The sequence below is a fragment of the Salvelinus alpinus genome, chromosome 5 (assembly GCF_045679555.1).
Source record: "Salvelinus alpinus chromosome 5, SLU_Salpinus.1, whole genome shotgun sequence".
NCBI lineage: Eukaryota > Metazoa > Chordata > Actinopteri > Salmoniformes > Salmonidae > Salvelinus > Salvelinus alpinus.
Genome location: NC_092090.1, coordinates 8367711 through 8384025, shown reverse-complemented (window position 1 = coordinate 8384025; position 16315 = coordinate 8367711). Strand labels below are relative to the sequence as shown.

General features: G+C 41.9%; 1 protein-coding gene across 3 annotated transcripts in view; it reads right to left on the bottom strand.

The window, feature by feature from the left end:
- otud7a (OTU deubiquitinase 7A) overlaps positions 1-16315 on the bottom strand; it is a 164449-nt gene that overhangs the window by 28715 nt on the left and 119419 nt on the right. For all 3 annotated transcript variants that reach the window (XM_071400459.1, XM_071400460.1, XM_071400461.1), the window contains 2 exons: positions 13733-13860; positions 11401-11550 (listed from right to left, as the gene is read on the bottom strand). In XM_071400459.1, coding sequence (XP_071256560.1) covers positions 11401-11550; positions 13733-13860 — 278 coding nt within the window. The remainder of the gene's footprint in view (positions 1-11400; positions 11551-13732; positions 13861-16315) is intronic.

The window sequence follows — 16315 nt, the reverse complement described above, 5'->3', positions numbered from 1 at the left end:
ACAACCTCCCTCCCTCCCCCTTAATGAACCCTGAACACCCCCTCCCTCATCCTCTCCCTGAATAACTCCCTCCCCCTTCCCTCCCTGCGCCTGACAACATTTTGCATAGAGTACAACCAGAAGTGTCTCTAGCCTTTCGGGGGCCCTAAGCAAGATTTAGTTGCGGGGCCCACCCACCTCACATGCAAAACACTTTAGCACCCCCCCCAGTCGGTTAACTGCCTTGTTCAGGGGGCAGAATGACAGATTTTTACCTTGTCAGCTCAGGGATTCGATCCAGCAACCTTTCGGTTATTGGCCCAATGCTCTAATCACTAGGCTACCTGCCGCCCTAAAAATCAATGGGGGTCCCCTGGAGGTCCGGGTCCCTGGGCACATCATTTGATGACGATTACCTCACCTAGTAATGTAGAAATGTTAGCTGACATGGGCTATAATTGATTGAAATGGCACCTTGTGTATGTGTATATACTGTAGATAGAGGAGCTTCTGACTGGAACATGGCATGACATCACAAGGAAGCCAGTAGTAGTTCTGGAACAGTGTTCTAGAATGTTTATCGGAGTTCCAAACTAGAACAGAACAAGGAGATACAAACATGGAAGCATTGGGCCTGTGCCCCAAACTTTTGACCACAGTAGTGCACTACAAAGAAAACAGGGTTCTATTTGTGACTACGCGCTCTGGTCAAAAGTAGTGCACTGTGCAGGGTTTAGGGTGTCATCTGGGACTCAACCCATGAACAGTCAGTGTGTCTGGTCTAGCTAGCCTCAACGTGTGGCGGTGTGCTGTGTTCCTCTCTATAGTAAACAGAGACCGGTAGAAACCTGTCTGGGACGTGAAGGTCACAGACACTACAGTTATCAAGGAACACTGAACCACACAGATCTTCCCATTGATTATGCTAAACGGGAGAATAGAGACAACAGATATCCAGATAGGATATGAAACCAGCAGTTTGACACAAAATGGTGGTCAAAAGAGATAGAGACCCTATATTTATATGAGAGAGTAGATCCACGGATACAGTATGAATACAGCAGTTTGACACAAAATGGTGGTCAAAAGAGATAGAGACCCTATATTTATATGAGATAGTAGATCCACGGATACAGTATGAATACAGTAGTTTGACACAAAATGGTGGTCAAAAGAGATAGAGACCCTATATTTATATGAGAGAGATAGTAGATCCACAGATACAGTATGAATACAGTAGTTTGACACAAAATGGTGGTCAAAAGAGATAGAGACCCTATATTTATATAGTTTATGTGTCGGGGGGCTAGGGTCAGTTGGTTACCTGGAGTACTTCTCCTGTCTTATCCAGTGTTACATTTACATTTAAGTGTCCTGTGTGAATTTAAGTATGCTCTCTCTAATTCTCTCGTTCTCTCTTTCTCTCTGAGAACCTGAGCCCTAGGACCATACGTCAGGACTACCGGGCATGATGACACCTTGCTGTCCCCAGTCCGCCTGGCCTTGCTGCTATTCCAGTTTCAACTGTTCTGCCTGTGGTTACGGAACCCCTACCTGTCCCAGACCTGCTGTTTTCAACTCTTAATGATCGGCTATGAAAAGCCAACTGAAAATTATTCATGATTATTATTTGACCATGCTTGTCACTTATGAACATTTTGAAAATCTTGGCTCTCTCTAATTTTCTCCTTCCCTCTTTCTTTCTCTCGGAGGACCTGAGCCCTAGGACCATACGTCGGGACTACCGGCCGTGGTGACTCCTTGCTGTCCCCAGTCCGCCTGGCCTTGCTGCTATTCCAGTTTCAACTGTTCTGCCTGCGGTTATGGAACCCCTACCTGTCCCAGACCTGCTGTTTTCAACTCTTAATGATCGGCTATGAAAAGCCAACTGAAAATTATTCATGATTATTATTTGACCATGCTTGTCACTTATGAACATTTTTGAACATCTTGGCATAGTTCTGTTATAATATCCACCCGGCACAGCCAGAAGAGGACTGGCCACCCCTCATAGCCTGGTTCCTCTCTAGGTTTCTTCCTAGGTTTTGGCCTTTCTAGGGAGTTTTTCCTAGCCACCGTGCTTCTACACCTGCATTACTAGCTGTTTGGGGTTTTAGGCTGGGTGTCTGTACAGCACTTCGAGATATTAGCTGATGTACGAAGGGCTATATAAAATAAAATTGATTGAAATTGATTGATTTATATGAGAGACATAGTAGATCCACGGATACAGTATGAATACAGCAGTTTGACACAAAATGGTGGTTATCAAAAGAGATAGAGACCCTATATTTATATGAGAGAGATAGTAGATCCACGGATACAGTATGAATACAGTAGTTTGACACAAAATGGTGGTCATCAAAAGCGGCAGCTGTCAAAACAAGTCTTTAGACCACAGTAAGGCAGTAAGGCTGTGTGATTCCATAGCTAGCTGCCTTTACAACCCTTTAGACCACAGTAAGGCAGTAAGGCTGTGTGATTCCATAGCTAGCTGCCTTTACAACCCTTTAGACCACAGTAAGGCAGTAAGGCTGTGTGATTCCATAGCTAGCTGCCTTTACAACCCTTTAGACCAGAGTAAGGCAGTAAAGCTGTGTGATTCCATAGCTAGCTGCCTGTACAACCCTTTGTCCTAAAGAAACGGCAGGAACTCATCTCAGAACACATCGACAGGATCCAATGGCGACTAAATAGCAAACGGTAGGCCGTCATTGTAAATAATAATTTGTTCTTAACTAACTTGCCTAGTTAATAAATAAATAAATAAAATTGATTTTGTTAGTTAAATAAAGTTTACATTTTAAAAATAGCAGCGATATTTAACGGCAGTCGTGGTGGGAGCCCCACAGGACAGAACATGTTCGTTCTGTCACAACAGTAGCACACGGGAGTCAACTAAATAAGGGTTCGATGATGAGCTGATTAGTTGAATCAGGTGTGTTAGTGTTGGACTGGAACAAAAAGAAAAGTGCATTACTGTCTGTGTTAAACTGTAGCTGTAGTCCCTCCCTCACTGGCTGCACAATGTCTGCTTTCATTTAGTCAGCGCTGCCCCCTGGTGGTGTTTAGGTGCATTTACATCCCACTACCGGAAAGACAATGGCACAGATCAGGATTCAACCGAGAAGACAAATTACTAATACTGTCGTTAATGATGATACATGTATGTTCACGTTTTGGTACATTTCACACTTCATTCCATCCGTTAAGCTAGCAGTCATTAGTCAGTAAGAGTGTTGAATAAAATAGAGGCTTTAAGATAAAAATGGCCTCGTTCATTTTAGTGGATAGGCAGTGGAAATGCTGATTGGGACAACTTAGTGTAAAGCAGGAAATGTTAAAATACTATGAGTCAATCTAAAAATAGTTTTAAATAACTGTAGCTGTTTACATAGACTGGCTTTAGTCATATTTGCTAAACCACAGCAATAAAACCAGCATAGCAGGGAGGCCAAAATGTCTGATTGTTATTATAAGGGAGAGAGATAAAAAAAGAGCCTCTCTCTCTCTCTCTCTCTAGTCTCTCTCTCTCTCTAGTCTCTCTCTCTCACTAGTCTCTCTCTCTCTAGTCCCTCTCTCTCTCTAGTCTCTCTCTCTCTCTAGTCTCTCTCTCTCTCTCTAGTCTCTCTCTCTAGTCTCTCTCTCTCTCTAGTCTCTCTCTCTCTCTAGTCTCTCTCTCTCTCTCTAGTCTCTCTCTCTCTCTAGTCTCTCTCTCTCTCTCTAGTCTTTCTCTCGCTCTCTCTCTCTCTCTCTAGTCTTTCTCTAGTCTCTCTCTCTCTCTCTCTCTCTCTCTCTAGTCTCTCTCTAGTCTCTCTCTCTCTCTAGTCTCTCTCTAGTCTCCCTCTCTCTCTCTAGTCTCTCTCTCTCTAGTCTCTCTCTAGTCTCTCTCTCTCTAGTCTCTCTCTAGTCTCTCTCTAGTCTCTCTCTCTCTTCCCCCCACCCTTCTCCATAAGCAGGAAGGGAAAGCCAACCTGGGCCGTGTTCCAGGCTATATAGTGTGAGCTGTCTGTCCATGCAGCCATATGCCTGCCCAGGGGAGAGAAGGAGAGATGGAGGAAGGGAGAGAGCGAGGAAAGGAGAGGAAGTAGGGAGGGAGGGTGAAAGGAGCCAGTCAGGATGAAAAAGAGCCCACGGAGGGCAGACTAACACAAGGGTCTCTCTAGTGTAGCCAGCCCTGTAGCTGGTAGCTTTAACCTGGATCACAGACACCTCACATAGAGCAGGGATGTCAAACTCATTTAGCACCGTGGGCCACATTCTGTCTTCAACGAGGTTCGGCGGGCCGCACTGAAAATGTATATATATTTCCTCGTCATCACAATTTGCAAACGATAGTCCTCCCTTGACTGTCTAGCTTTCATTTTTTGGGGGGTGATTATTAGCTGGACACAGTGGAGATACTGTATGAATGTCTGTCCGTTATCATTCTACAACAGTTTCCAGTTGGCATTTAGACATTTTAAAGCTGCAATATGTAACTTTATGGGAAACCCGACCAAATTCACATTGCGAAATGTTAGTTATACAATAGATCTGTTATTCTCATTAAAAGCAAGTCTGTGAAGCGGTAGATCTGTTCTATGTGTTATAGATCTGTTATTTTATTTAAAAACCAGTCTATGAAGCGGTAGATCTGTTCTATGTGTTATAGATCTGTTATTCTCATTAAAAGCCAGTCTATGAAGCGGTAGATCTGTTCTATGTGTTATAGATCTGTTATTCTCATTAAAAGCCAGTCTATGAAGCGGTAGATCTGTTCTATGTGTTATAGATCTGTTATTCTCATTAAAAGCCAGTCTATGAAGCGATAGATCTGTTCTATGTGTTATAGATCTGTTATTCTCATTAAAAGCCAGTCTATGAAGCGATAGATCTGTTCTATGTGTTATAGATCTGTTATTCTCATTAAAAGCCAGTCTATGAAGCGGTAGATCTGTTCTATGTGTTATAGATCTGTTATTCTCATTAAAAGCCAGTCTATGAAGCGGTAGATCTGTTCTATGTGTTATAGATCTGTTATTCTCATTAAAAGCCAGTCTATGAAGCGGTAGATCTGTTCTATGCACGCTATTTCTATGCGTCTTTTACTTTCTGTTTTGTACGCCAGCTTCAAACAGCTGAAAATAAAATATATTTGGTAATGTATAATATATTTCACAGTGCTTTAGATGGTACAATGATTCTCTACACTACACGTGCCTGTTCTGTTACATAATTAGGGGAAATATTAGAATTTTAGCAACCAGGAAATGGCGGAGGAATTTCTGCATTGTGCAGCTTTAAAGTATAAAATTGAAAAAATATTTATATTATTATCTATTGGACCCCCTCGCGGGCCATATTTTAGTCACCTACATCTACATAGCAGACTGTATGTCTGTCTACCTGTTTCATCTACATAGCAGACTGTATGTCTGTCTACCTGTTTAATCTACATAACAGACTGTATGTCTGTCTACCTTTTTCATCTACATAGCAGACTGTGTCTGTCTACCTGTTTCATCTACATAACAGACTGTATGTCTGTCTACCTGTTTCATCTACATAACAGACTGCATGTCTGTCTACCTGTTTCATCTACATAACAGACTGTATGTCTGTCTACCTGCTTCATCTACATAACAGACTGTATGTCTGTCTACCTGTTTCATCTACATAGCAGACGGTATGTCTGTCTACCTGTTTCATCTACATAGCAGACTGTATGTCTGTCTACCTGCTTGTCTGTTTCATCTACATAACAGACTGTATGTCTGTCTACCTGCTTGTCTGTTTCATCTACATAGCAGACTGTATGTCTGTCTACCTGCTTGTCTGTTTCATCTACATAACAGACTGTATGTCTGTCTACCTGTTTCATCTACATAGCAGACTGTATGTCTGTCTACCTGTTTCATCTACATAACAGACTGTATGTCTGTCTACCTTTTTCATCTACATAGCAGACTGTGTCTGTCTACCTGTTTCATCTACATAACAGACTGTATGTCTGTCTACCTGTTTCATCTACATAACAGACTGCATGTCTGTCTACCTGTTTCATCTACATAACAGACTGTATGTCTGTCTACCTGCTTCATCTACATAACAGACTGTATGTCTGTCTACCTGTTTCATCTACATAGCAGACGGTATGTCTGTCTACCTGTTTCATCTACATAGCAGACTGTATGTCTGTCTACCTGCTTGTCTGTTTCATCTACATAACAGACTGTACGTCTGTCTACCTGCTTGTCTGTTTCATCTACATAGCAGACTGTATGTCTGTCTACCTGCTTGTCTGTTTCATCTACATAACAGACTGTATGTCTGTCTACCTGTTTCATCTACATAACAGACCGTATGTCTGTCTACCTGTTTCATCTACATAACAGACTGCATGTCTGTCTACCTGTTTCATCTACATAACAGACTGTATGTCTGTCTACCTGTTTCATCTACATAACAGACTGTATGTCTGTCTACCTGTTTCATCTACATAGCAGACGGTATGTCTGTCTACCTGTTTCATCTACATAGCAGACTGTATGTCTGTCTACCTGCTTGTCTGTTTCATCTACATAACAGACTGTATGTCTGTCTACCTGCTTGTCTGTTTCATCTACATAGCAGACTGTATGTCTGTCTACCTGCTTGTCTGTTTCATCTACATAACAGACTGTATGTCTGTCTACCTGTTTCATCTACATAACAGACTGTATGTCTGTCTACCTGTTTCATCTACATAACAGACTGCATGTCTGTCTACCTGTTTCATCTACATAACAGACTGTATGTCTGTCTACCTGTTTCATCTACATAACAGACTGTATGTCTGTCTACCTGTTTCATCTACATAACAGACTGCATGTCTGTCTACCTGCTTCATCTACATAACAGACTGTATGTCTGTCTACCTGTTTCATCTACATAACAGACTGTATGTCTGTCTACCTGTTTCATCTACATAACAGACTGTATGTCTGTCTACCTGTTTCATCTACATAACAGACTGTATGTCTGTCTACCTGTTTCATCTACATAGCAGACTGTATGTCTGTCTACCTGTTTCATCTACATAACAGAATGTATGTCTGTCTACCTGTTTCATCTACATAACAGACTGTATGTCTGTCTACCTGTTTCATCTACATAGCAGACTGTATGTCTGTCTACCTGTTTCATCTACATAACAGACTGCATGTCTGTCTACCTGTTTCATCTACATAGCAGACTGTATGTCTGTCTACCTGTTTCATCTACATAACAGACTGTATGTCTGTCTACCTGTTTCATCTACATAGCAGACTGTATGTCTGTCTACCTGTTTCATCTACATAACAGACTGTATGTCTGTCTACCTGTTTCATCTACATAACAGACTGTATGTCTGTCTACCTGTTTCATCTACATAGCAGACTGTATGTTTGTCTACCTGTTTCATCTACATAACAGACTGTATGTCTGTCTACCTGTTTCATCTACATAGCAGACTGTATGTGTGTCTACCTGTTTCATCTACATAACAGACTGTATGTCTGTCTACCTGTTTCATCTACATAACAGACTGTATGTCTGTCTACCTGTTTCATCTACATAACAGACTGTGTGTCTGTCTACCTGTTTCATCTACATAGCAGACGGTATGTCTGTCTACCTGTTTCATCTACATAGCAGACTGTATGTCTGTCTACCTGCTTGTCTGTTTCATCTACATAACAGACTGTATGTCTGTCTACCTGCTTGTCTGTTTCATCTACATAGCAGACTGTATGTCTGTCTACCTGCTTGTCTGTTTCATCTACATAACAGACTGTATGTCTGTCTACCTGTTTCATCTACATAACAGACTGTATGTCTGTCTACCTGTTTCATCTACATAACAGACTGCATGTCTGTCTACCTGTTTCATCTACATAACAGACTGTATGTCTGTCTACCTGTTTCATCTACATAACAGACTGTATGTCTGTCTACCTGTTTCATCTACATAACAGACTGCATGTCTGTCTACCTGCTTCATCTACATAACAGACTGTATGTCTGTCTACCTGTTTCATCTACATAACAGACTGTATGTCTGTCTACCTGTTTCATCTACATAACAGACTGTATGTCTGTCTACCTGTTTCATCTACATAACAGACTGTATGTCTGTCTACCTGTTTCATCTACATAGCAGACTGTATGTCTGTCTACCTGTTTCATCTACATAACAGAATGTATGTCTGTCTACCTGTTTCATCTACATAACAGACTGTATGTCTGTCTACCTGTTTCATCTACATAGCAGACTGTATGTCTGTCTACCTGTTTCATCTACATAACAGACTGCATGTCTGTCTACCTGTTTCATCTACATAACAGACTGTATGTCTGTCTACCTGTTTCATCTACATAACAGACTGTATGTCTGTCTACCTGTTTCATCTACATAGCAGACTGTATGTCTGTCTACCTGTTTCATCTACATAACAGACTGTATGTCTGTCTACCTGTTTCATCTACATAACAGACTGTATGTCTGTCTACCTGTTTCATCTACATAGCAGACTGTATGTTTGTCTACCTGTTTCATCTACATAACAGACTGTATGTCTGTCTACCTGTTTCATCTACATAGCAGACTGTATGTGTGTCTACCTGTTTCATCTACATAACAGACTGTATGTCTGTCTACCTGTTTCATCTACATAACAGACTGTATGTCTGTCTACCTGTTTCATCTACATAACAGACTGTGTGTCTGTCTACCTGTTTCATCTACATAACAGACTGTATGTCTGTCTACCTGTTTCATCTACATAGCAGACGGTATGTCTGTCTACCTGTTTCATCTACATAGCAGACTGTATGTCTGTCTACCTGCTTGTCTGTTTCATCTACATAACAGACTGTATGTCTGTCTACCTGTTTCATCTACATAACAGACTGTATGTCTGTCTACCTGTTTCATCTACATAACAGACTGCATGTCTGTCTACCTGTTTCATCTACATAACAGACTGTATGTCTGTCTACCTGTTTCATCTACATAACAGACTGTATGTCTGTCTACCTGTTTCATCTACATAACAGACTGCATGTCTGTCTACCTGCTTCATCTACATAACAGACTGTATGTCTGTCTACCTGTTTCATCTACATAACAGACTGTATGTCTGTCTACCTGTTTCATCTACATAACAGACTGTATGTCTTTCTACCTGTTTCATCTACATAGCAGACTGTATGTCTGTCTACCTGTTTCATCTACATAACAGACTGTATGTCTGTCTACCTGTTTCATCTACATAACAGACTGTATGTCTGTCTACCTGTTTCATCTACATAGCAGACTGTATGTCTGTCTACCTGTTTCATCTACATAACAGACTGCATGTCTGTCTACCTGTTTCATCTACATAACAGACTGTATGTCTGTCTACCTGTTTCATCTACATAACAGACTGTATGTCTGTCTACCTGTATCATCTACATAGCAGACTGTATGTCTGTCTACCTGTTTCATCTACATAGCAGACTGTATGTCTGTCTACCTGTTTCATCTACATAACAGACTGTATGTCTGTCTACCTGTTTCATCTACATAACAGACTGTATGTCTGTCTACCTGCTTGTCTGTTTCATGGTGAACTTGTTGATCCAGGGACGCCATAATAAAGACGATCCAGGAATGTGAATCACTTGTAGAAATCAAGATTGAATCATTATGTTGACTGAGGATGTCCCTAATATGGCTAATGTGTCTGACAATGTCCTAAAATATGTGCCGTCTCTCCTAAGGTGACTGAGAATGTCCTAAAATGTTTCCCGTGACTCCTAAACCACTTGGAGAAAAAAAGAGAAGTCTATTCCATCGTTCAGGTAATTGGGGATGTCCTAAAATGTCCACCGTATCCCCAGCCTACCTTGTACCTGATGCTGGTCTTTCGTCTCCATGGAGATTAGGTTTGAGCAGTAGGAATCAGTGGAGGCTGGTTGGAGGAGCTATAGGAGGACGGGCTCATTGTAATGGCTGGAATGGCATAAATGGAACGGAGTCAAACATGTGTTGTCCATATGTTTGATGTGTTTGATACCGTTCTGTTGATTCCATTCCAGCCATTACAATGAGCCTGTCCTCCTATAGCTCCTCTCACCAGCCTCTATTGGTAGGAATGCACTTTAATACATCTTCAGACACCTTGGTCTTTACGGGATACATTTCCCGTAAACATCCTCAGTTACTAAAGCAGTCCCGGTACACGATTTAGGACATCCATAGTCATCTTATGGAATCATGGTATATGTTTTAGGACATCCTCAGTCACCTTAGGGGTTACGGTATACATATTAGGACATGCTCATTCCCCTTAGGTGTTACGGTATACATATTAGGACATGCTCATTCCCCTTAGGTATTACGGTATACATATTAGGACATCCTCAGTCACCTTAGGAGTTACGGTATACATATTAGGACATCCTCAGTCACCTTAGAAGTTACGGTATACATATTAGGACATCCTCAGTCACCTTTGGAGTTACGGTATACATATTAGGACATCCTCAGTCACCTTAGGGGTTACGGTATACATATTAGGACATCCTCAGTCACCTTTGGAGTTACGGTATACATATTAGGACATCCTCAGACACCTTAGGAGTTACGGTATACATATTAGGACATCCTCAGTCACCTTTGGAGTTACGGTATACATATTAGGACATCCTCAGTCACCTTAGGAGTTACGCTATACATATTAGGACATCCTCAGTCACCTTTGGAGTTACGGTATACATATTAGGACATCCTCAGTCACCTTAGGAGTTACGGTATACATATTAGGACATCCTCAGTCACCTTAGGAGTTACAGTATACAAATTAGGACATCCCCAGTCACCTTAAGAGTTACGGTATACATATTAGGACATCCTCAGTCACCTTAGGGTTACGGTAAACATATTAGGACATCCTCAGTCACCTTAGGCGTTACGGTATACATATTAGGACATCCTCAGTCACCTTAGGGGTTACGGTATACATATTAGGACATCCTCAGTCAACTTAGGGGTTACGGTAAACATATTAGGACATCCTCAGTCACCTTAGGGGGTACGGTATACATATTAGGACATCCTCAGTCACCTTAGGGGGTACGGTATACATATTAGGACATCCTCAGTCACCTTAGGAGTTACGGTATACATATTAGGACATCCTCAGTCACCTTAGGAGTTATGGTATACATATTAGGACATCCTCAGTCACCGTAGGGGTTACGGTATACATATTAGGACATCCTCAGTCACCTTAGGAGTTACGGTATACATATTAGGACATCCTCAGTCACCTTAGGAGTTATGGTATACATATTAGGACATCCTCAGTCACCTTAGGAGTTATGGTATACATATTAGGACATCCTCAGTCAACTTCTAGTCGTCTGTCTTACCTTGTTCTTGGTGCTGGTCCTTCTGCTCCATGGACACCAGGGCAGAGAAGTGTGCCTGGTCGTAAGCTAGGACCAGGGGAGAGCAGTGGCACAGGTTAGGAGGCACCTCCAGGGGCAGGTAGAGCCCTCCGAACGGGATGGGGGCAAATGCTGTGGGAGGGGAGAAGAGGTCAGGGAGTTCTATTACATAGAGGTTGAGATGAAAGGTCCAGTCTGAAGTTCTCTGTTTGTCCCATCTAGGAATGAGAGTAGTTCGATTTATGCAAATGAGTCTTACCAGAGCTATATATCTAAAGAGTTGGGACAACTTTTGGATGCCATGTTAGTGCCTTTGAGCATTCCACATATCCATTTATGACAAGAATTTGAAATCTTGTACATAGCATTGTTTAAAATTCCTGACAATGATGTGAACTGCTATCGGTCCGTATTGGCCATGTGGAGCTAACATGGCTGCCATGTCATGTAAATGCATCATAATGCAGAAACCTAAAATGTCCTCTCGAACTCTCTAGATACATGACTCTGAGTCGGACCGTTCTTCTTCTTTGGGTTTTGTGAGCAGGTATGTCTGTGGTGTGAATATGTAATAATAATAACAATAAATTATACTTTTATTTTGTCCTATTTCACACATCGTACAAGTGTGTATTAATACATGTGTGAATTTGATTATTATTATTATACATTTTTGCTTATTCCAACTCCCCCTGAGACACTGTGGGGAGAGTGGGGTCACGACCAGGGTCTGCTATTATTAATGGTGACCCTCAGGCAATTAGGGTAAAGTGCCTTGCTCAAGGGCACATCGATAGATTTTTCACCTTCTCCTACTCGGGGATTCGAGCACATTCCTGAATCTCTGAGCACCTAGCATCTAGCCACCACTATAATGGATCTCTGAGCACCTAGCGTCTAGCCACCACTATAATGGGTCTCTGCAGTATGTAGCATCTAGCCACCACTATAATGGGTCTCTGCAGTATGTAGCATCTAGCCACCACTATAATGGGTCTCTGCAGTACATAGCATCTAGCCACCACTATAATGGATCTCTGCAGTATGTAGCATCTAGCCACCACTATAATGGGTCTCTGCAGTACATAGCATCTAGTCACCACTATAATGGATCTCTGCAGTATGTAGCATCTAGCCACCACTATAATGGGTCTCTGCAGTACATAGCATCTAGCCACCACTATAATGGATCTCTGCAGTACATAGCATCTAGCCACCACTATAATGGGTCTCTGCAGTATGTAGCATCTAGCCACCACTATAATGGGTCTCTGCAGTACATAGCATCTAGCCACCACTATAATGGATCCCTGCAGTATGTAGCATCTAGCCACCACTATAATGGGTCTCTGCAGTACATAGCATCTAGCCACCACTATAATGGATCTCTGCAGTACATAGCATCTAGTCACCACTATAATGGATCTCTGCAGTATGTAGCATCTAGCCACCACTATAATGGGTCTCTGCAGTACATAGCATCTAGCCACCACTATAATGGATCTCTGCAGTACATAGCATCTAGCCACCACTATAATGGGTCTCTGCAGTATGTAGCATCTAGCCACCACTATAATGGGTCTCTGCAGTACATAGCATCTAGCCACCACTATAATGGATCCCTGCAGTATGTAGCATCTAGCCACCACTATAATGGGTCTCTGCAGTACATAGCATCTAGCCACCACTATAATGGATCTCTGCAGTACATAGCATCTAGTCACCACTATAATGGATCTCTGCAGTATGTAGCATCTAGCCACCACTATAATGGGTCTCTGCAGTACATAGCATCTAGCCACCACTATAATGGATCTCTGCAGTACATAGCATCTAGCCACCACTATAATGGGTTTCTGCAGTATGTAGCATCTAGCCACCACTATAATGGGTCTCTGCAGTACATAGCATCTAGCCACCACTATAATGGATCCCTGCAGTATGTAGCATCTAGCCACCACTATAATGGATCTTTGCAGTATGTAGCATCTAGCCACCACTATAATGGATCTCTGCAGTATGTAGCATCTAGCCACCACTATAATGGGTCTCTGCAGTACATAGCATCTAGCCACCACTATAATGGATCCCTGCAGTATGTAGCATCTAGCCACCACTATAATGGATCTCTGCAGTATGTAGCATCTAGCCACCACTATAATGGGTCTCTGCAGTATGTAGCATCTAGCCACCACTGTAATGGATCTGCAGTATGTAGCATCTAGCCACCACTACAATGGGTCTCTGCAGTATGTAGCATCTAGCCACCACTATAATGGATCCCTGCAGTGTGTAGCATGGCGTGTGTACTCACCCTCTCCCCCTGAGTCCCGTAGCATGGTGTCAGCCACCACTATGATGGGTCGACGCAGCACGTGAGCCAGGACAAACACATGGAACTCCTCCAGGCTCTCATACACAGGATCCTCCGAGTTATCCACCCTGCGTCAAGACACGACCCTGTCAGACACTCACAAACCATCAGATCTACCGAGCAAACATTTTAAAATATACTTCTAATGTTGGCTGATATTTGAATGTCAAGCGTGCGTATCTGTGTGTGTGTGTGTGTGTATGTGTGTGTGTGTGTGTGTGTGTGTGTGTGTGTGTGTGTGTGTGTGTGTGTGTGTGTGTGTGTGTGTGTGTGTGTGTGTGTGTGTGTGTGTGTGTGTGTGTGTGTGTGTGTGTGTGTGTGTGTGTGTGTGTGTGTGTGTGTGTGTGCGTGTGAATCATGGCCCATGACAACTCCTCAGAGTCCATATTCTTTAACATAATCTAGAGGATCACTACATCCTGCTTTAGCAGGTCAGATCTGGTATTGGCCTATAGACACCATCATAACTGATCTGGTATTGGCCTATAGACACCATCATAACTGATCTGGTATTGACCTATAGACACCATCATAACTGATCTGGTATTGACCTATAGACACCATCATAACTGATCTGGTATTGGCCTGTAGACACCATCATAACTGATCTGGTATTGACCTATAGGCACCATCATAACTGATCTGGTATTGGCCTATAGACACCATCATAACTGATCTGGTATTGACCTATAGACACCATCATAACTGATCTGGTATTGACCTATAGACACCATCATAACTGATCTGGTATTTACCTATAGACACCATAGTCAGGGCTTTAAATAGACATCAACCAGACACCATCATAACTGATCTGGTATTGACCTATAGACACCATCATAACTGATCTGGTATTGACCTATAGACACCATCATAACTGATCTGGTATTGACCTATAGACACCATCATAACTGATCTGGTATTGACCTATAGACACCATCATAACTGATCTGGTATTGGCCTATAGACACCATCATAACTGATCTGGTATTGGCCTACAGACACCATCATAACTGATCTGGTATTGACCTATAGACACCATCATAACTGATCTGCTATTGGCCTATAGACACCATCATAACTGATCTGGTATTGACCTATAGACACCATCATAACTGATCTGGTATTGACCTATAGACACCATCATAACTGATCTGGTATTGACCTATAGACACCATCATAACTGATCTGGTATTGACCTATAGACACCATCATAACTGATCTGGTATTGGCCTATAGACACCATCATAACTGATCTGGTATTGACCTATAGACACCATCATAACTGATCTGGTATTGGCCTATAGACACCATCATAACTGATCTGGTATTGGCCTATAGACACCATCATAACTGATCTGGTATTGGCCTATAGACACCATCATAACTGATCTGGTATTGGCCTATAGACACCATCATAACTGATCTGGTATTGACCTATAGACACCATCATAACTGATCTGGTATTGACCTATAGACACCATCATAACTGATCTGGTATTGACCTATAGACACCATCATAACTGATCTGGTATTGGCCTATAGACACCATCATAACTGATCTGGTATTGACCTATAGACACCATCATAACTGATCTGGTATTGACCTATAGACACCATCATAACTGATCTGGTATTGACCTATAGACACCATCATAACTGATCTGGTATTGACCTATAGACACCATCATAACTGATCTGGTATTGGCCTATAGACACCATCATAACTGATCTGGTATTGACCTATAGACACCATCATAACTGATCTGGTATTGACCTATAGACACCATCATAACTGATCTGGTATTGACCTATAGACACCATCATAACTGATCTAGTATTGACCTATAGACACCATCATAACTGATCTGATATTGACCTATAGACACCATCATAACTGATCTGATATTGACCTATAGACACCATCATAACTGATCTGGTATTGACCTATAGACACCATCATAACTGATCTGGTATTGACCTATAGACACCATCATAACTGATCTGGTATTGACCTATAGACACCATAGTCAGGGCTTCATACTGACATCCACCAGACACCATCATAACTGATCTGGTATTGACCTATAGGCACCATCATAACTGATCTGGTATTGGCCTACAGACACCATCATAACTGATCTGGTATTGACCTATAGACACCATCATAACTGATCTGGTATTGGCCTACAGACACCATCATAACTGATCTGGTATTGACCTATAGACACCATCATAACTGATCTGGTATTTACCTATAGACACCATAGTCAGGGCTTTAAATAGACATCAACCAGACACCATCATAACTGATCTGGTATTGACCTATAGACACCATCATAACTGATCTGGTATTGGCCTATAGACACCATCATAACTGATCTGGTATTGGCCTATAGACACCATCATAACTGATCTAGTATTGACCTATAGACACCATCATAACTGATCTGGTATTGACCTATAGACACCATCATAACTGATCTGGTATTGACCTATAGACACCATCATAACTGATCTGGT